This window comes from Macrobrachium rosenbergii, chromosome 42 (assembly GCF_040412425.1).
Source record: "Macrobrachium rosenbergii isolate ZJJX-2024 chromosome 42, ASM4041242v1, whole genome shotgun sequence".
Taxonomy (NCBI): Eukaryota; Metazoa; Arthropoda; class Malacostraca; order Decapoda; family Palaemonidae; genus Macrobrachium; species Macrobrachium rosenbergii.
The window spans coordinates 26,444,021-26,471,950 of record NC_089782.1 but is presented as its reverse complement, the minus strand read 5'-3'; the positions used below and the strand labels follow the sequence as shown (position 1 = coordinate 26,471,950).

The 27,930-nt window shown below is 36.5% G+C and overlaps 1 protein-coding gene and 1 long non-coding RNA gene across 2 annotated transcripts in view; one reads left to right on the top strand and one right to left on the bottom strand.

Annotated features, from left to right (window-relative positions):
- LOC136827636 (uncharacterized) overlaps positions 1-11,104 on the bottom strand; it is a 128,341-nt gene extending 117,237 nt beyond the window's left edge. The window contains exon 1 of the long non-coding RNA XR_010849825.1: positions 10,901-11,104. This is a non-coding gene — a long non-coding RNA (uncharacterized lncRNA). The remainder of the gene's footprint in view (positions 1-10,900) is intronic.
- Positions 11,105-17,647: 6,543 nt separating this feature from the next.
- Positions 17,648-27,836, top strand: LOC136828116 (CDK2-associated and cullin domain-containing protein 1-like). The gene is made up of 6 exons (XM_067085897.1): positions 17,648-17,845; positions 22,260-22,498; positions 24,021-24,116; positions 25,432-25,534; positions 25,999-26,114; positions 27,580-27,836. Exons 1-6 carry the CDS (start codon positions 17,773-17,775, stop codon positions 27,742-27,744), a joined length of 792 nt encoding a protein of 263 aa, XP_066941998.1. The 5' UTR covers positions 17,648-17,772; the 3' UTR covers positions 27,745-27,836.
- Positions 27,837-27,930: the final 94 nt, after the last annotated feature.

Here is a 27,930-nt window from a genome sequence, read left to right as displayed (position 1 = left end):
TCTTCTACATAAAGAAGACTTCCACAAAGACCAACTCGCTAGGGTTCCATATTACAATGCATATCTTCCATTTCTTCCCATTCCTCTGACCCTTCTTCCTCGTCATTTCCTTTGGTTCCCCCTTTTCCCTTTCCCCTTTAACCATCCAGTCCTCCTGACCCCTACTTGTCGAATGAAGAGAGTCTCCTTACCGCGAGTCCTTAAGGAATCCTTATGGCATTCCTTCATGCCGCTATAAATTCCAAATAGATGCCTGGAAGGCGTTCTCGGAGACCCTCAGCATTCGATATTTCCCTTTTCGATATTTCCCCTTACAAATACTCCTCCTCCAGCTTCGGTGTCCCTAAAAGAGAAACTGTTCCGGAGTCTTAAAAAATATATATAAAAACGTTTTATATTTACATTTATGCATTTTCGGAGTCAAGTCGGCTGGGAGAAGTTCGGTATCGGTCTTTACGGTGGAATTTAATTGGCATGTCTAGGAAATTGATGAAATATTCAACATTTGATGATGACAATAAAAACATACAATGAATATCTGGATCACACACCATATACACATACATACAAACGTAAATAAATATATATATGAGTATGTGTACTTTGCTAAAAAATACGTTTATTCCTCATTATAAAAGGCTCCGTTTCAACACAATTATATATCGGGATGAGAGTGATGACAAAGTAATGAATGATATTTATTACATTGTGTGAAAATCACTAACAAGTCACTTCATTTGTAACATATCGGACCCTCTTCCCCCAACCCCCTCCCCCAGTCCCACTGCCTACCTCTCTCCCTTTCATTGGACGGGTCGGTATCGTTCTCAGCTAGCACTTTGCTGGGCCCGCGTTCGATTCTCCGACCGGCCAATGAAGAATCAGAGGAATTTATTTCTGGTGATAGAAATTCGTTTCTCGTTATAATGTGGTTCGGATTCCACAATAAGGTGTAGGTCCCGTTGCTAGGTAACCAACTGGTTCTTAGCCACGTAAAATAAATCTAATCCTTCGGGCCAGCCCTAGGAGAGCTGTTAATCAGCTCAGTGGTCTGGTTAAACTAAGGTATACTTAATTTACTCTCTCTCCTATACCTAGGGAATACCAATCGGCTTATAAAACTCCAAAAGCATACCGCACTAATGAGACGTAAATTCATATAAACTACTTCCCTACAGTATCTTTCGTAAGTGCGGCTACCACATCCATCACTTATAAAAACAAGTAGTAAAATGTGCCGAAGTTTCTTCAGCGCAATCGAGTTTTCTGTACAGCGTATAATCAAGGCCACCGAAAATGGATCTGTCTCTCGGTGGTCTCGGTATAATGTTGTATGAGCCGCGGCCCATGAAATTTTAACCACGGCCCGGTGGTGGCCTATCCTATATCGTTGCCAGAAGCATGATTATGGCTAACTTTAACCTTAAATCATAAAAAAAACTACCGAGGCTAGAGGGCTGCAATTTGGCGTGCTTGATGATTGGAGGGTGGATGATCAACATACCCAATTTGCAGCCCCCAAGCCTCAGTAGTTTTTGAGAACTGAGGGCGGGCAGAAAAAGTGAGGACTGAATAAAGTGGGGACGGACAGACAGCCGGCATAATAGTTATCTTTAACAGAAAATTAAAAAAGTAAAAAAATACAACAGACTATAACTCATTTAAAAAATAAGCAGAAGAAACCAAATAAGGGTTCCAACACGGGGATAGTCATCTCAACTTCCTAGTTAGACTCGGGGAATAAGTTATTGCTCTCGCCTCAAAGTTTAATTAACACGTTCGGGAGGTGTGGCCAGCCTCTATACCGCCGCTCGTAAATTTCCCCGTTAGGTTTAGGTTCTCAGGCTTTAATGGTGATAACGTAGGAGACGTAACAACGCTTCTTTGAAGCCTTGTGTTTATCACCGGAGTCCGGAGAACTGTCATTAACCTCGAGAAGGAAAGAAAGCTAAGGTCACTCGTAACTGGAGTTAATGAGGATTAACCGCTTATAACGACGCGACATTAACACGAATACTGTTATTGTCTTTCTTCATTTTCATTAATTTTAGAGCAATGCTGGTTATTGGTTAAGTGATTGGTTTCTACAAGCTGGTGTTACAGAAACTATGCTTGCCGACGCGCATATTGTTAAGACAAAAGTGTTGTTACTATCCTCTGAATTCAATAAGATTTTATAATAAAACAGTTGACAGGTCGACTAATTGGGGTCTAAATGTTAGCAGTTATTACTTTCCCCAAATATCAAAGAGTGTTAATCATTACTGTTCCATTATTATTTGGCAAGAAAGATTTGGCTAATTATGTTTTTTTTTAATTGGTGGGGGAATTAACCTACGTCAGAATAATGACGGCAGTTTACCAGTCCTCATTTTAAATGTAAGCGTAACGAGATGTTCGCACTGACAAAACTACAGAACTCCAGCAATAAGGAAATGGCCTGTTAAGACTGACATAACAGTCGCCTCTTCCCAGCGAAAACGAAGTTGTCAAAACTTGTCCCATCAAAAAGTTATGCTCCAAAAACTCACAGCTGAGAACGGCTTTAAAAACTTGCAGGAAATTCTCGTTTGTGCCTCTTCAAAGTTTCCTGTATTCATTTACGAAGACGACAATTACCAAAATGTGAAAGACAGAAGAAAGATGGAAGCTTTTGCGAGTTTCATATTTTACGTATCACACATTAAGACGTTTAACCCTTTCGTAGTTTTTTTTTTTTTTTTTTGTCTTTAGGAATGGAATGAAGACAGAATTTAGGCCAAAGGCCAAGCACTGGGACCTGTATGATCATTCAGCGCTGAAAGGGAAATTGAGAGCAGAATGGTTTGAAAGGTGTAGCAGGAGGAAAGTCTCGCAGTTGCACTGTCAAACAATTGCTGGGAGATGCTGGATAGCAAGGAAGAAAGAGAATATGAACAGAGGTACAGTAAAGGTATGAAAGAGGTTGCAGCTAGGGGCCGAAGGACGCTGCAAAGAACCTTAAGTAATGCCTACAGTGCACCGCGTGAGGTACACTGATGGCACTAACCCCCTACTTTTTTTTTTTTGCTTTAGTCTTTAACCTTATTTGGTCTTTTAACCCTTTGTTTCGCTTCGATCAATGTTTCCAGCTTTCATTGCGTCGCATTTTAATATTTTATCCTCTCGTTTGCCGCATTCTTTTAACCTGTTCAGTTTTGGACCCTTTTCAATAGCTTCGCAAAATTTTTTTGTAATTTTAAAATCATTCTAAAATCATTTCAATAACACCTTTCCCAAGATTTGTATTTTTTAAATTGCATCCTTTAGACCTCCCTAAACACGTTTGTCGAGTCATTGCAGTACCATAATAAAAGAACATTTCCTTATCGTATGCTTCTTGATTGAATAACGTCGACAGGCGTGCAAAGAACCTTTTTTTTATCTATTTATATATTTATCGACCAAATCCAATATTCTATTGCTAGTATGCGTTCAGTATATTTAATCTGAGGTTGTTGCGAACAATAACACCCCCCACCCCGACGCCCCTCAATAAACAAGTCCCTATTTTGCCTTTAGTGCTTATGACGAGGTGTTTAGAAGAGCCTAACTCTCTTACTGCGTGCAAAGCATGGTACTAATTACGTAAAAGCGCTTGTCAATCAAGCAGGAAATATCCTTACGGTGCTTCATTAATTATCAATTAAACTCCACGAGCAGTCATCGGCAGCGTAATAACCATACCCTTAGGCGTCGATCACAATAACCATCTCATTTCCTCACCAGCAACTCGTTATGTTTACGGTAATGTCTCGCTTGTCAGTCGCCTCCAAATTTTATCGGGGATCATTACCGTCAAAATGGCGGTATGTAAGCGAGGGTTGAGCCTCGACGGGGAGATCATTGCCGAGATACGGTACGTTACGTCGCTAGGCTCAAACCAAGGAACCTTTACTTTTCATTAGAAACGTGTAGTTCATAATCAATATATTTTTGTTACGAACTAGAAAATATACAGGTAAAATTGCTATTACATTATAAAGGTTATTTATCCTTCCACGTATGGAATGGAATGGGATGGAATATACAGTTTAGGCAAAAGGCCAAGCATTGAGACCTATGAGGTCATTCAGCGCTGGAAAGGAAATTGCGAGTAGGTAGGTTTGAAAGGTATAACAGGAGGAAAACCTCGCAGTTGCACTATGAATCAATTGTTAGGAGAGTGTGGAAAGTAAGATAGAAGAAAGAGAATATGAAAGGAGGCACAATAAAAGTATTAGCCTTATCAAATAAATCCCCAAATCCTTCAAGGTCACCAGTAGCATCCTATCTAGTCTTTATGTGATACAGGACATCGCTAACATTTCCTTTGTGAAGAGAAAACCCCCTCTTTCCCAACAACAACAATCCCCCCCCACCCAAATCTCCCAAGGGCTCCCTCCTGTGAGAAGAAAAATAAGTGAGAAATGTTGGGCCATTTTTCTATTGTTCACGGTGTGAGGCTGTCGGAGGTTGTGGGGGGGGGGGGTGATGCTGGAGCTCTATTCAGCCCCTCCCCAACCCCACTAAATCTTATTCTTCTTCTGGTAACACCAAACTTTCCACCCACTCCAAGTTTCCTCCTCATTCTTTCCTTCCTAAGCTTTCACCTTTTTTATTTTCTTTTTTTTTTTTGTTAAATCATTCTCAGGTCGGAATCTCCATTGTGGCTCCAAAGAGGTCGGAACTTGAGTTTGACAAATGATCAAGATGAAGAAACAAGATACAAAGGATTTACTGGATTCAGGGATTTTTTTTTTTTTTTTTCGTGACAGCACCAGCGGCGAAGTTCGTCTCGTTTCATTTGAATCAAAAGTTTTGGTGAACCGAATTCTTTTTCTTTCTTCGGGGTTGTTTCTTTCCTTCCTTCTTTCTTTCTTTTTTTTTCCTTTCTTTTTTCTTTCTTTCACTCTGAACTAAGGAGATATTTATGTGTGATATTTAAGAGTTCGAGTTTTAGGATTCAAAATAAACACGCGAGAGAATGGAAAAATTAATGGCTGAGGGGTAAAAGACATTTTTAACAAGTGTGGGAGTGTATGTAAAGACCATTGTATGTGCACACACACAGACACACACACACACACACACACACACACATATATATATATATATATATATATATATATATATATATATATATATATATATATATATATATATATATATATATATATATACTGTATGTGTGTGTCTGTGGACGTGAGCGTTCTTTATATAAACTGTATATAAGTATATATATACAGTATATACAGAGAGAGAGAGAGAGAGAGAGAGAGAGAGAGAGAGAGAGAGAGAATTTTAGTGGTAGCTTCCTCTACATATTTAAATGGCTGTTTTGCTGATGCAAACAAACTTCAGTAACCATAGGGTCCACCCAGTACAAAAACTTAATATGAAATAACTCGAGGAAATAAGCGTTTATCGCCCTGGAATGGACTGATGTTACGGCATTGTGTCCTTTAGACCCACACCATATCTACTAACTGAATTTGCACTGGACACAGTGCAAGCATAAGTCCATGTTTCTCAGTGGGCTGTTCATCTACCATGACCCTTGCTTGCCCAGACTTCCCCAAGAGTCACAGTCAATTTTGGATACTTTTACCTCTTGGGTAATTTACTTTAATCTCTATAATAAAAAAATCCGAGTGGATCTTGTTTGTCCTTCCCTAGGTGACAGTAGGTGAGACATGACACAGCCACCCTCCCCCTGCAAAATGGTTTGTCCGCCCCGGGTGGGGGCGGGGTAGGTTAGGGGAATGGGAGGGTAGGGAAGACATCCACCCTCCTCCTGCAAACCTGTTTGTCCACCCCAGGAGGGGTGGGGTAGGTAGGGTATGGGAAACAGCAGCTCCGACTTCCAGCGTAAGTAGCACATGCCAACAAGCTTGCATTCTGCAGTAATAGCCATAGACGCCTTTATTTTTTCGCATATATTTTTCATTATACTTAAGACAAAGTCTCAACTCTCACATATCTCACCATTTCGCTCCCACGAAGCACTATTGCCAATTCCTACTTTTAGCATTTTTCATCGAGCCTTCTCTTCTCCAGGGGAAGAGACCCACCCGTTCATAAACTCCTATCCCCACCCCCATCCTAATCTCCTGGCAAAGGCTCGAATCCCCCCTGGACGCAATCAATCACAGCCTCTTCTGTTTCTTTTATGCGATCCGAGATACCGCTCTAACCCTTCTTTTGTAAAGGGGGAAGGTAGGTCCTCCCCTCTACACTTCATCCCACGTCACGAGAGCGAAAATGAGTGAGAAACGTTGGACGCTTCGGCCAATATTGTTCGTGGGTAACCAGCAGTAACCTCGACAGCCATCTTCTTTTTCTTCTTCTTCTCCTCCAACCAGGAGATCGAAACTTTAGTCTGACAAATGATGAAAGCGATGACACAATATAAAGAGAGGATTCACGGTTCGGCCTTTCCTTTTATCAGAGACTGCGCTGAACAAATTCTTCTTCTTTTCAGTTGTATCTTTCAACTTTTCACTAAACTGTTTATCAAATATTGAACTAAAAAGTGAAAGCTTTCTACGAGACGAATGGATAAAGTCAGCAAGTATCATACGATTGAAAATTACGAAAAAGGGAATGGAAAGATATCTCATCTATATATTGTTTATATAGATATAGGCTATACACACACATACTAGCATCTATAATATATATATATATATATATATATATATATATATATATATATATATATATGTATATATATATATATAAATATATATATATATATATATATATATATATATATATATATATATATATATACATAAATATAGTACATATATATATACATACATATATATATATATATATACTATATATATATATATATATATATATATGTATATATATATATATATATATACAGTAGAAAGAGAGAGAGAGAGAGAGAGAGAGAGAGAGAGAGAGAGAGAGAGAGAGAGAGAGAAAATATTCCATAACTGGGTTTGCTGAAAATTCCATCTGCAAAACAACCCCACCACAACATTCCGCTTTAATCGCTATTTTCGCAGTGATCTATGCATTCATAGCGCCCGCATGAGCGTTGAGCGTAAATATTTGAATAGAATTTCTATCCGCTTAAATGAAATCAGCACAGGACGCATTTTACCTGCGAGGGTGATGTTATTATGAGCAGCAAATGCGCAATTTTTGTAGCCTTATATGTCCTTTTAGCTCTTTACCCTATAATCAAAGCAACCCGGAGTTATTAACCAGATTTGTTTCGACCGCTGTGTAAACAAAAGCTTGTCACTTTACGTCATAATATCAACATACCAAGGAAAACAAATTAACAATGGCATTTCATACTGCGAGGGTTTGTTGTCCTTTTTTTATAATACATTTCCCAATTTCTGTCATCGCCTTTTTCGATATGTGTGTCACGGATGTAGTACAGAACTGCAAATATTTTTGAATTTCATTGATTTTGTATTTTCTTAAAGTTTCTCCAATACATTCCTACGTGAATACCAAAGTGCTAGGTAACGTAGTAAAATTTCATTTCAGAATTGGTAATGAATAGGTCTCTATTAGTGTTGCTACTTTTAACAAAATACCTAAAAAGGCTAATTAGCAGTGGATGAGGATGAATTCCGGCGAAACTAAGAACTGACTGACTAGCCGATCTCATACTGTGCTCCCACGCAAATATTCACTGAATACTTCCAAAAACGTGTAGCGTCTTTGACTCAAGCAACACTTTGGGAACTATGTTCATGCATACGGACTGATAAGCAGACATACATGCACGCGTTCACGCACGCAATAAATATATTGTAAATATATATATATATATATATATATATATATATATATATATATATATATATATAGCGCGCGTGCGTATGTGTGTGTGTTGTGTGTGTGTGTGTGTGTGTGTGTGTGCGTGTGTGTGTGTGTGTGTGTGCGTGTGTGTGTGTGTGTGAGAGTAAGTTTTGTTTTGTTTATGTATTGACTTATTGCAATTTTCTAAGGTTGTTTTAAATTTTCTCATACAAAGATTTTCCCCTTCCACTTGATTTCAAAGTCTCCACATTTTAAAACACTTTTTTAACTGCCTGCGTACGATAAAGAAAACATTAGCACTCATTAATAATTCTATTTTGGTGTTTATTGTTTCCTGAACTCGGATTTTTCTTTTCAAAGACCGCCACTTAACAATTCATTTGCTCTCATTTGTTATGTAAATGTTGCATCATTAATAAACAGCGACCTTCTTCCCTTTGTCTCCCGACGATATTCATAAAGAAAGATCTCCCATCTCTGACGTCATTCATTTCGTCTGTTTCGAAAAAGAATTACGAAATAGAGAGGTGGAAAAATGTATTTGAATGGAAATACAAGTACAGTATCTGTAAATATGTTACATATATGTATATACACTTCTGCGTTCAGAATTTCCCAACATCGTGTTGTGGGCGTGATTATTGTACTATGAAATTGTACACATGTTCCCTCACGCTCGCTGCACCGTTCGAGACAGATACAAAATCCTCTCTCTCTCTCTCTCTCTCTCTCTCTCTCTCTCTCTCTCTCTCTCTCTCTGCAAATTCCACCCATGAATACCGAAATTGAATTTTCACTGTCTTTCTTTCCTTTCACCCCACTCCCCCCCCCCCTCCCGCTCTAGCTTGCACTAAAACTTTAATTGCTTTTCTTATTTAACAGCGTCACATAAATTCCCTCATTTTAAACTTGTTCTTTCTCTTCTAAGTCTCTGTAATGGAGAAGTGATACATACTAGTACTATGGTTTTAGTTTGTGTTCAGGTTTTTTTAATCGTAAGTTAACAACATAATTATACATTCTTTGTGTCTACTGACCTCCTCAAAATAACCCCTTTCCCCTAAGCGGGTGATCACAGAGGAAAACAAAACAACAGTCCCTCCACCATTTATCACAAAAGGCATACTTTACATTTCCTAACTGCTTCTCTTGCACTCAAAGAGTTGAAGGAATAGCCTTTGCACAGAGCATACGCCGCCCTCACTTTTGGTGCTGTTCACTCGTATTTTGGTTTTCCTTCTTAAAAATTAAATAAAAAGCTTAAACATTGTGTTTCCCCCAAAATTGTCAAAGGTATGGTTAGAGGAAACGCAATATCTACAGTAGTTGTCTGTCCCAGTAATGACAGTCAAAAACACAAACAAGCTATTAGTTTAAGGTGAAAGTAATTTCTGCTATTCATTATTTTATTCATCCAACGACCAATATTATATTATATATATATATATATATATATATATATATATATATATATATATGTGTGTGTGTGTGTGTGTGTGTGTGTGTGTGTGTCTTCACACGGCCATGGTTTCATGGTGTGTAGGTATATCACTTTGGTGTAATATGCAACCGATATAAATGACAGCAGCATTTGTAGGTTCCTGTATGTTTGTGGGTGTATATATGCATACATGTGTTTATAACTGCATATGTATGCAGACTACATGTGAGATAAGCGACCTCCCACCGTTTGAGTTGCTGTCAGGGCACTGATGAAAGAAAGCCCTGTTTTCTACCTTTTTGTAAATAGGTTTGTGATAAAAATAAATGTTAATTTAAAGAGTCCACGAAACCTTACACCACGATAGTTGTGGATTACTTAATTATTTGAAATAACTTACATGTAAACTGAAAGACCGCGCCATGCTAATTTACAGAAAACCACAGTTTTACTCGTTTGAACAATTTCAGAATGGTTGTGTCTAACAGTAAAGTGGTAAAGGCAGCCTCATTTCAATTTGAAAATTTCGTCAAACATGCGATCTTTTTAAGAGAATCAGGATGACAAGCGAGCAATTTCTGTCGGTTTAGGTTATCATACACACCGAATCGTATAGGTCTACAACTATAAAAAGGCCCCTTTTTTTAACAGGTAGACGTATATGCATTCAAATCTAATAACTATCTAATCTATATGCTTATACATTCGAACATAACCGGGCAGGTACCTGTAGATTTACCATTACACTATATGTTATAGGCCTAGCTTAAATTCTAAAGTGATAGACATTGTTTTCGACGGTAATTAGCCTACAGGAAACTTTAGTTTCAGCAGCTAGTATTAGCTACTGTAGTCAATCCTAGGAGCATGATGCAAAAATAAACTTAAATTGTCCTTATTTGACAGGGCCTTTAATGGGCATAACAGATTGGAAAGAACTGATTGTAGGCTAAAACGAACCAAAACTTCATAAGCCTACTGAATTCTCAAAAAACTGATAATTAGGTCTCGGCCTATAACATTACATCAAAGTCATTTAACTAACCAAACCAGCTGAACAAGCAACCCACCATTATCGTAGGCTATGGACCATTAGTCTATGGAACAGAAATAGGTAAAAGTTCGTTTCCGGTCCGAAGTTCAGAACTCCCAATTCCACGGTTCCACCTGAGGGCTAGTACTAAACACGGCGAAACAGTAATTCATCTACACTTTTTCGCCGTTTTTATTACTGGCCCCGGGGGATCAAATGTACTTTGACGTGTTTATTACTAGCTTCTTGGAGATCAAATGTCCCTTCAAATGTCCCTAAGTGCATTCCGCAAAATTGAAACTTAGAAAAAATCCTCAATTATTTACATATATTTTATTTTTTATTGTGACAAATATTAGTTTGCTAGAATTATGTATAGGCAGTTTTTTTTTTCATTTTTATGAGGATTCAAAAGATATAATAAAAAATCGAGTACGGATGTTCGGACCGGATACGAACATTATCCCAGAAATATATATATAAAAAAAACATTCAGCATGTTTTACGTGGAGTCATTATCTTTACTAAAACATAGGCCTAGAACGAATGAACTCATTTAAACTTACATCATAACAAAACGGAAAAGGTAAGTTTAATTGCAGCTGACTGACCTGGGGTAACCCGGTAGGCCAGAAGGCCCAGCTGGGACAAGTGGTAAATGAAGGCCATTTTATCGTCAAAAGACTCCTCACCACATACATAAAACGCGTAATCGCTTGTGTAAGACGCTGGCCATCATCTAATCACTTTAACACATGAATAATAAAACTATACCTTCCAGAGACACGGTGTCTAACTCAAGGATGACGATTGACGATACCTTTACAAAGAGACGCAACTTGCCAGAGCTTTACTTGGGAAGTTGTCGTACCGTACGATGCTACAAGGCAGTTTGAATACTTATCTCTTATTTCTTTACAGAAAGGAATTTTTTAAGCTACTAGTACTCTGAAATATATGTGAGGTCCATGAGTTGAAACTTAGTCATCATAATAAATCAGTTTGTTTAGGCAGTTATTTACGTGTATAAACATCCTGAGCATTGAACAGAATTGCTAAAAAAAAATTATTTCCGACCGCTTTTTATCAGTTGCTAGCAGCCAATGTACCTTGTTTCCACGAGAACATTTAATCAAACCCCGTCCGATTTTGAAAAGAAATACACTAAAAGTTCATTTTGGTAATTTCATTATTTCGTGGCTTGATCTCATACGTCTGGCAGCCTCCATTTTGATTCAAGTGATGACACTAGTTGATCGTGTCCTCTCTCTCTCTCTCTCTCTCTCTCTCTCTGTCTGGGGTTCGAATGCATAAAATTGTCTCTAATCAATAATTGTGTAGCCATTTAATTGCATGTATAACAACTGTAGTCTTTGGGTAATGAACGTCAGGTTTATTCTTGGCGTCCTCCAGCCCGGGACCAGCGTCTCCCAACAATAGTCCTTGCACTAGGTATACAGAATGAACTCACCTTGTTATGATCTTTGGGCGATACGTAACATCCCCAAGGCTGACTCTTTCTAACATATTGTATATTAGTAGTAATAAAACTAACTACCGCGCTCATTTGTAATAGGCTAGTTGAAAACAGACCTGCACGCTTTTATTTCAAAACCTGGTGATCTTGGATATTAAAATGTTGCCTAAGATATCTATTTGTTCCGGCTGGTAAGACCTAGTCCAGAGGCCTAAACCAGGTATCTTATAACCTTCAAACCTTTGCCACACCTACAAGGCTCCTTTCGGTGAAGGGTCCGTGCTAGCATGTCGTCTCAATCCAAGCAAGCCGACATAGATCATACCTGAGATTTTTTCAGTTCATACATCCCATTACGCCATATAATATGTGGCGTTACTAAATATATTAATGTAACAAAGTTCAGATAGACAATTTATAATTTGTTTTCCTGTTAACCCAACAATAATAATAGAAACTCCGAAACAGGCTAAAACCAAACGAATCAAGTTTTACCCAAGTCTCCGCTTTAATACGGTTATAGAAAACGTCTTTTAACTGCAGAAAACAATCCACTGTTTGTTATCAACCATAACTACGTTATAAAGTGGTGGGGGCGATTTTGTCGTAATAAATAAACAGGAGACATTTAAAATCACATTGAACTGATGAATGACATTCAGTATAAAATAAGAATATTCGAAATTAAATAAACAAAGAAAATAAGAAAGATATCTTAACAAAAATTTGAACATCAGCAACAGATATTACAAGAAAACTGATAAACAAACAATGAGTCACATATCCTAGTTCTCCAAATAATTTTTTTTTTTTTTACTACCATTGGAAGCAGTAAATATAATTTTCTCTATTGGAATTTGAAAATTTGTTTTCATTTTCAAACTATACCAATGTAAATTGTATTTCATGGGTGACATCGCCGGGAGGCTAGAAATATGAAAGGAAAGCCTGAACCACTATCACATCTTAACTATCGTCAGTCCAACCACATCCGTAAGGGATCTTCCCAGGGGCTTCATTTAGGGGGAACTGGGGGGAAACAGGTCCCCAAGACTCAATTTTCCCCCCCTAAGCCTCAACTTGCCCCCGTCCCCGTCACTCCCCCAAGCCCCAAGAAGTAACAACAGCTAGTTTTCCATTATTCCTACCGAAATTCAAATGTGTCATCACATTAAGTTATATCTATCTATCTATCTATCTATCTATCTATCTATCTATCTATCTATCTATCTATCTATCTATCTATTTTATGTGCTTCAAAAAAGCACATAAAATAGCTCAAAATCAAAAAATCCCCAGATGATTAGGCTCGCTTCACTCGTCAAACCGTCTTTGCCCCCTCCCCTCCCAACAAAAAGCTGAAATGACGCTCTTGGAACTTCCTAGACTTACTCTACGTAGTTCAGGATCTTCCTGTGCCTCAGCTACTCTCTTAATAGTATACCACCCATTAACAAATCAGATATGGGCCAAAATTCAAGGGGGATATAGGAATAACCCTCATAAGTTATGAGATAGGATGTATCATGAAAACGAAACCTGGATTTTTTTTTTTTTAATCCAACAGAAAACTTCAAAAGGCTATAAATGTAGGATTTACCCTCATTCTAACCCTTAATCCTCTGCTTATCTAAAATAATACAATTGCAGAAGAATGCCGCTTGGTGAAAAAATAAGCAGGATATACCAAAAGTCTTAATCGCGTTTGAAGAACCTGTCCTACAAAAATCAGGCTAAAACACCGTGGAAGGTTCTTCGTAAATTATCCTGCACCTGGACCCAAGAGCAACCGTGAGGCGTTCAAAGATACGGACATCAGAAGTCTGAATATTTTTCCTTGTGGGCATGTACTCCTGCATTAAGAGGCACGTGAATAAATGTGTTTTAGTAGATATAAGCAATGATTGACTGATACAAGATGAGTCAACCTAACAACCTTGTCAAGCTAGGTACAAGAGGAACTTTGGTTTCCAGGAGAAAATATCAACGAATGAAGGAGGTTGTTTTACTTCAAACCTTGCGCCGTGCTGCAACCCACGTAACATGGCCATCCATCCATCTTCTTGGTTGAGGGTTCACTCAAAGCAACACTCTCATTTTGTAAGTAATTTTCTTATTAATTAAAAAAAATGTTGTTTTGCCTCATAAAGGATGACGGTTCTTTGATGGATTATAAAAAAAAGTCCTCATCTTTGCTACATCTCATTGCTCTCCTCTCTTGCTTTTTGCACTTCTAACCCGCCATTACAATCTTATTCCTAATTGGTGCTAACTTTTCTTGCAGTTATCCATTTCCATAACTTTAAATTAGGTTCCTACTAGTCTTCAAAGAAACATAGAACAGATCAATAAACGGTGTCATCAGCTGGGTAAGAGGCTGAACTCAGGCAAAACCAAGACGTCATTGTTGGGCAGATCTTAGTCCATACTTGCAATCCATGACTGGTTTCGTTCAAGTAGTACTGCGCCATATCATTAGAAGGATTCGATAATGTATATTGTTACCTTCAACTTCCAGATTAATTTTTTTCACAGCTGTCAAAAACAAATCGAATTCTACCAGAAAATCTTGTATTGTTTGTGAGGTTTCTCGTGCCCAAATATTTAAACTAGTGCCGCTTATCTCATATTTTTCTCGCCACTTTTGTGATAGTGTCTTCCTTTCTGGTTATCACCAGTTTTCGAGACTTTTATATTTCTCCAAAAAAATATCCTCAAAGCTGTTGATTTTCTTTTCCCAACAATGGAAATTATGATTTAGATTACTGGAACATATCACGTTTGGCTATTTTCTAAGGACTCTATTTAAAGTCAAAACAGTTACCTTCACTTTTTAAGCCTATGCATCAAGCTCTATTGTCTTTCCAGGAAAAACCTACCAGTCAACAGTGTATCCGGTTTCTTAAGAGAAGGTTGACAGGGGCACAATAACAAAGTCTTCAACTCGATGCCAGTGGCTATAGTGAGTGCAACTCACGATCAGGAATATCAGTATCTAAATCTTATCCACCTTTACTGCAATACTGTGGAAAGGTCTGCATAGTGTTATTAGTGTTAATTTCCACTGATTAAAGTGAAACTATAATGCTACTTTAGAGTGTCATCCACCATTGTTTCAGTACTTTATGACTATAATAAATACTGATATAACCAAACCCATAGAATTCATTCATTCCCGGTTCAAATCTAAATATATTTCTCTTTCACAAAAATTCATTGCTCTAACAAAACAGGAAAAGGGTTCGTAGAAGGGACTGGAGTTCATGACTAAAACTGATAATATTTGGCCTTGAAAGTTATTGAGAAGGCTACCAGTGAGGATATTTCGAGGGCTGAACTATCCCCTAGAACGGGGACATGGTTTCAATGAATGGGCTGGTTCTAATGATAGAACTCGCGATATTCCGCCCCGTTGCCTACCAGGATGATAGAGTAGGTTGATCTATTCACGTAATGCTCTTGCTTCCAACAAACTGGTTTAGAAGATACTTAAGTAACCCTAATTACATTGCTGTTATCCCTTCAGGGCAGCGGAATGGTCTAGCTCCACTGGTGTCATTAGTGGAGAAATGAACTTATGAAAAACTGATGATATCTTTTTTTAAGATTTTCTGGTAGTTTTTCCTTCTACAAAAATAACTATTGATGACTTTTGTGCCCTTGGACCCTTGACAAGGATAATGACATCCAGCAATTGCATGGCCAGTAATTTCACTTTACAAGGCACAAGAAAGCAGACTTAGCCTCTGCTAAGAGCACATGACCAGAATCTCTCGAAACTGAAGTAGTTAAAGGCTTAGCATCAAATAATTTGATAAAATTTACCAGTGTCACGAAACTGAGACTATACATGTTAAGCAAATTCACGAGAAACCGATCATCAGATGCTGTGCGTGTCATTTGAATTCTGTGAAATAACAACTGAAAATAATGAAAAGAATAAATCTTTCAGACCAAAGTGAAATTGTGATATTTTGATTATCATTTGATAATCAGCAGCAAGCTTTCAAGGCAAATTATGATGGCATGGACATTCAAATTGATAATGTAAACATAAAGGTGCTCTATGTGAAATAGTACCAGTGCCAGCTTGCAGACTGGATCAAGAAAAATAACATAAAGAAAACCTAATTCATCAATGTAACTAACTGCAACAAGAAGCGTGAATAGTAAAAAGCAATTTCAAAAAATGGAATGTCCTTCAGGCAAAAACAGGTACAATGAGTCTTGAAAATATCAATCGTTTGGAAACTGTTTAGATGCAAATACAAACACCAGATCTCACGTGTTTTGCGGTTTAAAACCAAACACTAAAGAATTTGTGGTAGATGTCAAAACATTTAAACTTCAGCTATTGGATGGGAGTTATCTACATTAGAGACTCACATGATTTTACAGAGGAGGGCCATATCCCCACTTTTGAGAGTTCTGCTGTGCCTTTCCATGTAAACATATATGAAGAAATAACAGACTATCTAGCATTTGTTGTAAACCTGACAGCGGGGATTGCATATTTAAGGCCGAATACCTAAATTTTAACATGAATCATAAACCTAGGTATAGGATCTGCCTTCAATTTACAATAAAACAGGAAGCCTTTAACACCAGAACTGATTCCGTACGATAAGCCTTGAATAAACCAAAGTAAGGTTGGGCTAGGCCTGTATGAAAGACGCGAATCAAAGAAAAACGGAGAAGCGCCCATTTCATCTAGATGAGTCAAGCATATTGCTTCATGTAGCTTTGCCAGCGCCGTTGAGTCTGAGGTGTAGCCCTCTCTCTATCTAATCTGTCCCTTGTCCAACAAACCACTCACATAAATGCTCTCTCATGCAGTGTTTTGGCCTAATATAGAGGACGTTCCACCAAGCACAGAGTTCCCCGATGCATCATGGGGACTATGTGTCTATTCCTGGTAATCCTCTACCTCGTAACTGGAAAAGGCAGCAATGGCCATCACTCTCTCCATAGTCTAAATACATGAAACCAACTTCAAACAGGCATGATCTTCTCTCCTCCAGCAATGAACATCCACCCAGATGATAAACCAAAACGCCAAAGCCTAACAAGACGTTAATGCAGAGATCGTCAGGCTACCTACCATGCATATAAGAAAATGAACACAATGAAGGGCAAATGTATTACACCATAAATCTCAAAATCATATCTGTATGATATGCTATTTTCCAGAAAATACTTACTCATTTTTACTGCAGTTGCACAGTGGAATAATTGTTAAGGTCTGATGGTCAAACAGGAAGAGCTGAAATTGTTGATTCGTGAAGTTTCCTCGCCCCAAATCACTTGTCTACTTAAAACAATTAAACAACAATGTCCCTGGTCCTTGAGAATATCTGGGAGTTATAGAGATGGTTATAAGAAATGTCTATTCCTTCAGAGCTAATCCTATTAAATTACTCTTATGAAGCAACAATCTATTTTAATTATATATTGTGATCACGCAACCTTCATATTCTTTTGAATTCATATCAGTAACTCGTCATCACCCTTTCCCCTTCTTAGCTAACGAATGCCGCAATGATATGAGATAAAAGAATTTTTTTGTCATATATCTATTACAGAATACCAAGGTCATTGATAAATCTGGATAACCTCATATCAATTTTCACATCAAATAACATTACAACTTTAAACACCGAGAAACATCAAGGCAACCTCATGTTTGCAGATGTCATTGGGACAAATTTAACATGATTTTGCATGTAATATACCCATTCTCACAAAAATTAAGCTAATAAAGGGAAACATTATTCTATATTTTATATATATGACGAAAATTTAAAGGAAACCAGTGTTTAGATTTTGTAAATGAGCTTCCAAAATATTTTTTGACAGTTATGATATAACAATTGTAAGACAACTCAGGCATTTCCGTACGATGCAATAGCTGAGTTTTCGTCTCCCAAGAGGAGTGTCTCCACACCAGTTTTTGATGTTGTTTTAGCTACGTAATTGACCACTCATCTCCGAAAACCCATTCAAGTGATGGATGAACAAATGGTCATAGAAAGGACAGGAGATCAAGGTGTAACAGTCGCCCCTCCAAGGCGATCTTTAGGTAAGAATAGCAGCATTGTCATTTCCAACAGTGATGTATGATAATGTCATTTTTAATGCTTGTGTAAAATGCAATTTATTACTTGACAATTGAATCGCCCCATTCGAATCTTCTCGTTCCGGTCACTGCATAATTCCCTAACTATATTATAGTTCTTTGTTTATAGTTCTTCTCGGGAGGATTAATTGCAGGCCTGACATGGCCGGAATTTATTAGCCTTAGCCCATCCTAAGTGTTGGCAAATTAGTGTCGTCAATTGATAGCCTAAATATAGCCTAGGCCTTGATAAATTACATTTGCACGTAATTTATTTATATGTTTTAACCTGATTGTTGATAAATAAATGGTAAATTGATGTAGCGTGATGAATTAGTTTCTTGCCAAACCAGTAAATCACTTTAGCCTATTGTCCTTTGAGCTCATTTTGGGATTTATTGGGCACGTTTTTTACCCTTATATACTTTAGGCTTGCCCACATATTTGTATTTCCCCCAACAATATATCCGAAAGTCATAAGAGGACCTCAGTGGGAATTTGGGGTTTTTGAGTGGGACTGAAGGAAGTCAAGTAGCCAAAAACAACGATGAAATATTTTCATAATGCATGAAAAATGTTCCATGTGTTGTTAAAAAACATTATAAAAAAGATAAGCACATAAGTGTTTGAGATAATTGATTAGGTGCATCCTAACTTAACCTAATATAACAGTCGCCATTCAGACCCCGGGGGTGGGGGGGGAGGCGCATAGCCCTGTTATGGCTGGGCAGAGACCCTCCCCTTAACCAGGACAAAAAATGATGCCAGCATTATTTACATTGATACATTGTAACTTAAACCTTTCCTAACCTAACACAGCATCCTAGGCCATCGGACAGGGAAGGGCAGAATCTTCCTCGGTGGGAACCCCCCCCCCCATGAAGCTATCTTATAGCCTGCTATATCTATTGCTAACCTTGAGTTTTCAAGGATGCTCATGCGTCCTTGGGAAGTTCCAATCATTGAGTGTGTGTCTAGTGACTGTTATAACTAAGCGTTTGTGGGAGACTCGATCATCCGCATTACCTTCCAATTTTCACAGACCGGTGTTGCCAGAACGTGTGGGTCCACAATACCTCCAAAGCTCTTGAAGTATTTTCTACTTGATTTTTAACAGTGAGATAGATTGTTATATACCCGCCAAAGTTTAATATATCAAGCTTAAAGGGAATTTCAATTAAAGCATAAGCAATTGTTAACTTACAAAATCACTTCATTTTCCAAGCTCACTTATCCCCATTATCATGCCATTTCCAAGCTTACTTATCCCCTTTACCTGACTATTTTCATAAATCAGAGTTGCCAAAAATCGTTCCATATTTACCCCTAAAGTTATAGAAGAATTGTTCACATATTTTAACAATAACATTTTTTTTTTTTTTTTTGCCTCACTTAGAAGTTACAGATTAAGCATAAGTTATTTGAAGGGAAATGTTTCAGATTAGTCTATAAAACTTACAAAACTCCATTTTCATATTTGCTCCCATAGGGGGATATTATTGTCAGTGTGCCTCACATGATGCACTGTCAGTATTACTAAAGGGTGTTTATAGCATCCCTTTGGCCCCTTAGCTAAACCCACTTTTTTAGCCTTTTACTTTTACTATACATACCTCCACTTCAACTTCCTTTCTTGAATCTTGCTGTTACTTTAGTTCCATGTACTTCATTTCCTTTATTATCTGGATCTCTCTCTCTTTGCTGTCCAACCACTTCAACTCACTGCTCTTTTCATTGTCTCAATTATTGAAAATGCCCCAGAGCTTGGCTTGACAACCTAAATTTTGTAAATCACTTAGTATTCTTATTTGATCCTTATAAAACAGCCATTGCACTATGGAGGATTTCTCTGAGGGTAAAGTGGAAGCAGAGTCTAGAAATAGGTGCCACTTTGAAACTAAGAAAAAATGATAGTTTTGATTGGCCAAATACATCACAAAGCTCTTACGTAGTCATGATATCATAGGCTGGAGGGGAACTCATTATTTTTATGGAAATGTCAAATGGATACTTAGAAAATTCAAGAACCTGTTTTGCACATTAAACAGTGAAGGTATAAGTCTGTAAGCATTATAATCTGATTAGGCTATGGCACTATTTGATTCAGTCTTGGTTAAGAATTAATTTATCATACATTGGCTAAACAATTTGCAAGTGTATTTTCTTTTGGTCATTTCCATAAGCTATAGGCAAGTAGCCTGATTTACCTCAGCTTAGCCATTCCAGTTCATTACTATTGTCTAACCTAGAGTACCTCACCCATCCATTGGAAAGGTTAGGTTGTCATCTTTTTCCAGCTGAGCTGCTAGTAGATGTGCTGTTGGTTAATTTGAAATCTGAAGATGCAGGGTGCTAGGTTGTCAGTTTTCAAGTTGAAATTTTTTCTACCAGATAAACAGTTTGGACCCTCCTATTTGAGAATAGTGTCTTATATTTTTTTTTTCTTTTTTGCCATCAATTTATGTGATAGACCATGACGTTGTGTGAAATAGTGGCTGCGTTACCCTCTCTTGTCATGTAAGGCCAGAATTATCATCTGTTTAATATGGTAGGCTACAGGACAACTAAAAATTGTCAGTAATATTAGAACTTGCTGTGAGAACTTTGTAAATGTTAAGGGTCGCTAGTACCCTGCATATTTAAGGTTCATTTTGATGGATATTGTTTCCTGAAACAAAAGTAGTAAGCCTAAGCAAAGGGTCATTTAAATTACATAGTACTGTATTATCTATGTACAGTACACTTTATGGAAATTATTTTAAGAACTAGATATGACTTACTGCTATCCTAGCTACTTCTTTCCTAAATGCTGTACTGGAGTTTTAATGCTTATTAAAGGCCAAACATGACCACCTTAGACTCATAGTCTATGAACTAATGATCTTTCAGTTTTGTTATGTTAAGTCTCCTCACTTTCTATACCAGTTACTCATAGAGTTACTATTCAGGGTCTAGCTTCAAGCATATTTCGGCTTTTATAAAATTCTGACCAGACATGTTTTGTGTAAATGCGGCAGACACACATAGTACAGCATTATCTCTTATGAATATTAATTATGGTTTCTTGGTGGATTATTTTCATTTCTGTACTGTAGAGGGACATCTGTATACTGTAGCAGGCATAGCATATTTTAATTGTCTAGAAGCAAAGGTTTTATAACTATACAACAGGTATAAAAGACAAAACCATTCTTTTTCACAGATGAGTGTGAAACACTTTCAAGGTGATCATTGATCTCACACTGTGTCAGTGTTTATGTTCATTCTGCATCCAAGTTTGGACATAATATCCCTGCTTCAGTTCAGTCTTTGGTGTTTTGCACTTTCTCTCATTCGTTCCATTTCTCTTTTAATCATTTTCTAAGACCTTTTCTTTCAATTCTAGTTTTAATATCATTAGCATACTGTAGCTCCAGTGGACCTCCATTTATCTGCCTCTAGTACCACCCGTTTTATTTTGGCAAATACTTGAATAAACTTTTGTATTATTGTAGGTAACAAAATTGCAGGGAGGTTGTGCTCATTAATGTCTGCCTCTTTGTCCTCCTTAGAAGGTCCCAAAAATTGAATACACTGTAATAGAAATGGGCAAAATTTGTGGAGATCGGAGAATGGGTGAAGGAAGTGTCCTTTGATTTGTAAGATAGTTTAGGATGCAAAATCAATCAAATTCAAGTTATGTTTGCATGTTATATCAGTCTTAATTTCTGACTGAAACCAATCAACACAAGAAGATTTTGCATTATAGTTCAAGTAATTTTGATTGCCCTTAGCATAAATAAATACAGTAGTAGGTATTTGTAAGTACTGTAGTACAGTAGTTAGCCAATATTCAGGCTTGAATTTATCACATTCTTACACAAGATGTAAGAGGTTAATGAGTTAGCCCCATGAGGGACTGTAACTTGCTAATTTCTGTTAATATCTACAGTATATTATACAAGATTTGGTTTTCGTACTTGCTCTGATATGGTTTTTTAAAGGACTTGCTCTGATAAGGCTTTTTAAAAAAGATTGATGATTGGTGCAGTTATATAGCTATGATTGAAAACCTTCCCAAAATCGGGTTTAGTAATTAAAATGCATATTCATTTTAGAATAAAATACTTGCACTCAATTTTACATTTTAGAATATTTGCCAAGTAACAAGTATTTTGCAATACAGTATACAATATGTATTTAAGAATGCATTTCACATGAAGGAAACTGAAATCCATTGTTTTTTAACAGTATAGTTATTTTAGGATAAAAATCCCATAATTTTATCATATATCAAATTTAAATACCAGTGTTATGAACTTTGATCCTTGGTTAATACACTTCTTTGATGCTTATTAGGTGAAAATCTGTGTATATTAATCTCTCTATTTGTTTGTAGCTATGTCAAATATGACAGATGATGACTACCACAATACTTACTGGCCCCAACTACGAGGGGCCGTCGATAGGTTATTGCAAGGGCCTCCTCCCGCGCCACACTCAGGTCCAGTTATTCAGTTTGAGCCCATGTACTCTGCCGCCTACAAATGTGTGTGTCAACAGTATTCCGAGTCTCTCTATAAAGACCTCACGTCTCACATCCACAAGCATTTTTTAAAGATTGCGTTAGATATGCGGGTAAGTTTTGTCAAGTACTGTAGCTTAGTATTAACAGGTTATAGAAAAATTGTTTCGAGATACAGTATTTAGTAATGTACTGATTTTGGAGGGTATTTTCATTCCAGTAAAAAATTCTTTAATCTAAGCAAAATTTTGCCTTGATAATGGTTAGTATTTCACTTGAGTGTTGGTTTGAAGGCATTTCTTTGTAGTGATTATTACATAGGGACAGAAAATCTTTACAACAAAGTTCAGCACTGTGTTGTTACTTATTCTTAACACTTAAGGTTGTAACTTTTGTCTGTTACTATATAGGAAACTGTAAAGATGAAATCTTGGTAATTTTAGATATTTTTGGCTATCAATACAGCAAACTATAAAGTAATTGAAAGGGAATAAACCTCTTTTATTCATAGATAAAGACTGAGGTGTAAGGAAACTAAGTTTTCTCATCTTAAAGAATGATCTTAGGCAAAACTACATTTTCTAATTTTAAAGACTTTCTTGTCATCATATTTTGTTTTTTCAGTTTAGAGATTAGTAGTGCCAAGTGTTGTTAACTCTATATAAAAGGTTGATCTCCTCTCGTAAAGTACAGTACAGACACCACCCTACTTTCAAACATTCAGAGATAGAAACAAACGGGATCGCAAATTAAAATTGTGTTCAAAGCACTCCCCTTTGCCACCCGTAAGTTCAAATTTTGTTTTGTGTGCCAAATCTGCATGTACAGCACTGTATGTACAGTGTACAGTATTGTGTTTTAGGATGAAAAGACGCACAGTACTGTATTGATTTTATATCGTAATGTAACTTAAATAGGCAAGATGAGTACAGTAACCAACAAACAAACGGCCATCCGGAACATAACTCATTTGTAGGAAGGTGTCTGTATTTGAAACTTAAAAAGGAGCAGTTTGTTTATTTTTATAACAAAAAATAATTATTTGGAGAGCTCTTCTTCCCCCTTTACCATGTGATAGGGTAGTGTATACATATTGCATTTTATTGTAAATTGATTTTGATGAGAATTATCAGAATATCTTGAGCCACTGTTGCACTAAAAGTGTGATAGTAAGCAAACAGTGTGTTTAGGAAATTAAGTCAAATGTCCTTACAGGTTCTATTCCCTATTAATTTGTGCTCCAAAATAGACCAAATCTAATAGCATAGTTAATAAGTGGGAAATCATCCATCACTGTTAAATTGTTTATATGGGATGTGAATATGATACTGGAATATACATTTTGGATTTTATGAAGCACATTAGGAACTCACTTCATCAGTCTGAGATTAATTGAAATTGCCTATTTCTTATAAGAAATATCATCTTTCATAAGAAACATTACTTTGTTTCTTTTTAGTGCATATTTTATCAGTATGTTCAGTGCTAGTTGTTAATAGATATTTTTGCTTGGATGATGTACCAGTAGGCTTAATTGATTCAGCAATTTAATGTTCTATATATACAGTATCAGTTTTGATTGTAAATCAGACTAAAAGCTAAAAAAGAAAAACTCATAATTTCCTCTTTCCACAGGATTTGGACGATGAGCAGCTCATTATTAGCTATTACAACTTACTCAATCGTATCATTTATAGTTTAGATGGCATTATACCGATTTTCACATACCTGGTAAGCTTGATGAATTTTTAAAGTGGATTTTATTTATAACATTACTTTATGAATCAAATTGAATTTTGCATACAGGAAATTCATGCTCGACACAGTTTTCCATGTTTAGATGGAAAAATGTGGGCTAATTTTCAAGCTCTTAAAGTAAAGTAGCAACTTTCATAGTGGCATAATTACGGATGGAGTTTCAGTTGTAAGACATACTACAAAAATATGGCCTAGTTAAAAGGAAAATGTAACATTTGTTCTTCTACGCCTCTCAGATAGTATGCTTGTATCCATTTTGTTTTGATCTTTTCCAAGACAGTTACTCGAGTCAGATTTTTTGTTCTCTAGGCAATAATAAGCATCATTATACTAGTTTTTAAACATGTCCTTCTTATGTCAGCTGTTGTCTGGTAAACTTGATTTCTTTTGGTAGCTTAAAATTTCTCTCTCTCTCTCTCTCAAATCAGTCTTTTTGCATCTTTCAACTAGTGTTTGTTGATATACTACTTTTGTCAGTTCCTTTGCATCTTTCCATTAAAGCCTACCATATCCTCAGCTAGATTATTGTAATTACATATATATATGAACTATTTTAACCAGACAAATGTCTCTCTCTCAAAGTGATTGCCCAAAGAATCTCTTTTTGAATGTGAAAATTAAAGCAAAGAATATTATTGAGATTTGGACAGCTAGGTGGGAAGACACATTAAAGAACACATGAAGTATAAGGCAGAACACAGTGCAGCTGGGGCCAAAGGGTTGCTACAGTGAACGTTCAGTGTTGCTAAGGAGCTAAACATACAGTGGAATTATCCAAGATATACATAGTCAGCAAGATTGTCATGGTTAGATCAATAAATGAGGAATGAGTTATGAATATCTTTGCATAAAGAGAGTAGGAAACTGTTGGAGGAATATGGAGTCATGGAATCACATATCCTCTTTTCATAGATCTTGGTCTTTTATTTGAGAGATTAGACTATGGTTGGTGGGAAATAGGCCAATATGGTACTTGACCTCTTTTCATAGTTCTTAGATGTACTTGTGGTGCCTTATATTTTTTCTTCCAAAATTCATTGGATAATGTCTTGATATTGTGTTATTGCCTGCACTTTAAATCATCATTAATTATATATATATCTCCCACTCATATTGCTCTCATCATTCTGATCCATAATGCAGCTGCACCTTACACAGCTTTAATTTATCCAACCAACCACTTAATAGTTTGTCTCCAAATGTGTTTCCTCGTGTTATAATTTAGGCATTACTTTTGCGCATACAGTATCATGATGTTTTTCAGTTTCTTTTCCATTGTATTTTACAGAATAGGATTTACGTAGCAACCAAGTTGGGTTCTAATCTTCGAGCAGAACTCCAGAGTTTATTTTGTATAGATGTTTTAGACCCAGTGATTGAAAGATTATTAGGTAAGAGATTCATTTTATTTTCTTATGTATTGCATTATTTTAAACTGGAATGTGTTCGATTATCAATTCATAAATAGCTGTTGTTGGCATCAAGGGTTTATTAATACAGTAGTTAAGATTTACTAAATTGAAAAAAATTATGTATTGCAGCTTCATATAACAATTTAGAAATGTAGTAACATTGTGTTAATATGAATATTGAACAAAAATAATTGTCAAGGTTGCAGTAAACATCAGCTTAATATAGAAACACAGATAAAAACCAGGAACTTTTAATGAAAGATTGTTATATGGTTTTAGGTTTGAACTGCTTAGTAGCAAACACTTTAGACCAGATAAGAACTTTGGTTGTTATATGTTGGGACACTCAATTTTAACAATAAAAGTCTGCAGGGTTAGTGGATAGTACAGTATTTTAGGGAATTGTACAAAGTCACATTTTTAATAAAGTTTCATTTTTCCAGCTGTCATAAGGCATACAACAGAAGAGAGACCTTTCCATATAGCTCCTCATGTAATTGCAGCACTCATCAAAAATATTCATAAGTTTAATGCAGAATATTCTAAGAAATATCCTCAGGTACGTTGTCTTGGTATTTCAAGAATTAACATTTTTTCTGTTTTAGTGTTAAGAATATTGTGTCCAACACTGCATCAGTAAAAGAATTTTTGCTCAGTAGTGGGTGGTGAAAAGGTTCCATTTTCATGGGATTAGCAGTCAGTAAGTAGATCCCTCTATGATGGATGTTTGCTGAACTGTTTTTGCTGATTTTTTAGTTTTCTGTAAAAGAAAACTATTGTGCTGGCTTTGTCTGTCCTGTCCACACTTTCTGCTCCTAGATCTTAAAAAGTTACTATAGTTAAATGCAAATTGATATGTTGCCAGTCATCAAACATATCAAATTGCAGCCCTAGCGTAAGTAGTTTTGTTTTAAGGCTTAGCCATAATCGTGCTTCTGGCAACGATAAAGGATAGGTGGGCCATAGTTGTGGGCCATTCATGGCATTATACTGAAAACCGAAGGGTCTATATTATACATTGGCCAGTAGAAAACCGACTGAAACTTTGGCTGGTTATACAGCATCTTGATTGTTCTTGAGGATGGGCCATGGCTCATAGAGCATTATACCGGGAAACATCCGAAGCATAGATCTATTTTCGGTGGTTTGCTTATAAAGCATTGTAGCAGCTGTACAGAAAAAACAAAGCCACTACAACACCTTTCTAAAGAAACAACATCTCACACATTTTAACTTTGGTTATACAGCATCTTGGGAAGAAAGGGCGTTGTTCTTTGAGGATAATTTACCCACTACACGTTATTAAATCAGGGCAGGTAAATAGTTTTTCTAAAATAAATCAAAAAGTCCTTCAAAGAGGCATTTCTACCCCATAGAAAGCCTGAATAAAAGCACGTTAAAAGAAGAAGAAGAAGTTAGGGTAAACCATTGAATTTTGGTTACTCCAAAGAGCCATTACTCCTGAGCCTGAAAAGTACCATTTACTTTTGTGAAAAAGTGTAGGAGTGTCTTCTTTAGGTGACCTGTAAATTTGCATATGTATGACCTTTTATTTTCAATATCCTTTGCTACTCAATTTGTAAATTTTATTTCATATTTTGTATTTTACTTGCATATAGTTTTTCCTTACCATGGTCATCTCTCTGAAAGTACAGGTTTTTGCACAACTCATTAGTGAACTTGGTTTTGTATGTACTGCATATAGATTTTCATAATTGTTCTGCATATAAAGTAGCAACAGGACCATCTTATGAATGCTGACATAAATGACAACAAATGTTCATATTGCATGTCACTGAGTAAGTGTGAGGTTCGTGAGTGCGAGATGCTTTCTGTTTTTGACTTATCTTTATTGTATTATACGGCTGGTATGGTGAGTTCGGCATGGCATAATTTAAATATTTTGGAATTATTTTTAGTACATAGGTGAACCATAAATAAGTGTAATATATTGCCTTTTGTAAATAGAATTATATTGTCAAGATCATAGTACTGTTTAAGGATATAATTTAATTTCCTCACAGGCATTTGTTGGCTTCATTCCTGGTATCCTACCTCCCATGCGTGAGCATGAATTATCCAGTTACATCTGTGAAACTCAAGAGCTACAGGCTTCCTTACGACAGACTTGGGCTAACACAAGCACTCAAGGTAGAAAAAGGCATTTGGATGAAGAAATGTCTACTTAGAGCAATACCACCGATTATTCCAAGTATGAAGTGCAATTTTATCATATCTAGATTTATATTATTGATGTTTAAATAAAGATTCCATATTTTTAGACTTTTCTCAAGTTACCCTTTCAAAACTCAGGAAAGGAATGGACTTTCGTTAAATAAAAAACGTGAGTTGTACTTATACAATTTTCTCACCTG

Bases quoted from the DNA above. Each gene is read 5' to 3' on its own strand.
- LOC136828116 (XM_067085897.1), top strand. From the start codon at position 17,773: ATGGATGAACAAATGGTCATAGAAAGGACAGGAGATCAAGGTGTAACA. The intron at 22,499-24,020 runs GTAAGTTTTGTC...CTCTTTCCACAG, and splicing joins AGATTGCGTTAGATATGCGG to GATTTGGACGATGAGCAGCT. The intron at 24,117-25,431 runs GTAAGCTTGATG...TGTATTTTACAG, and splicing joins TACCGATTTTCACATACCTG to AATAGGATTTACGTAGCAAC.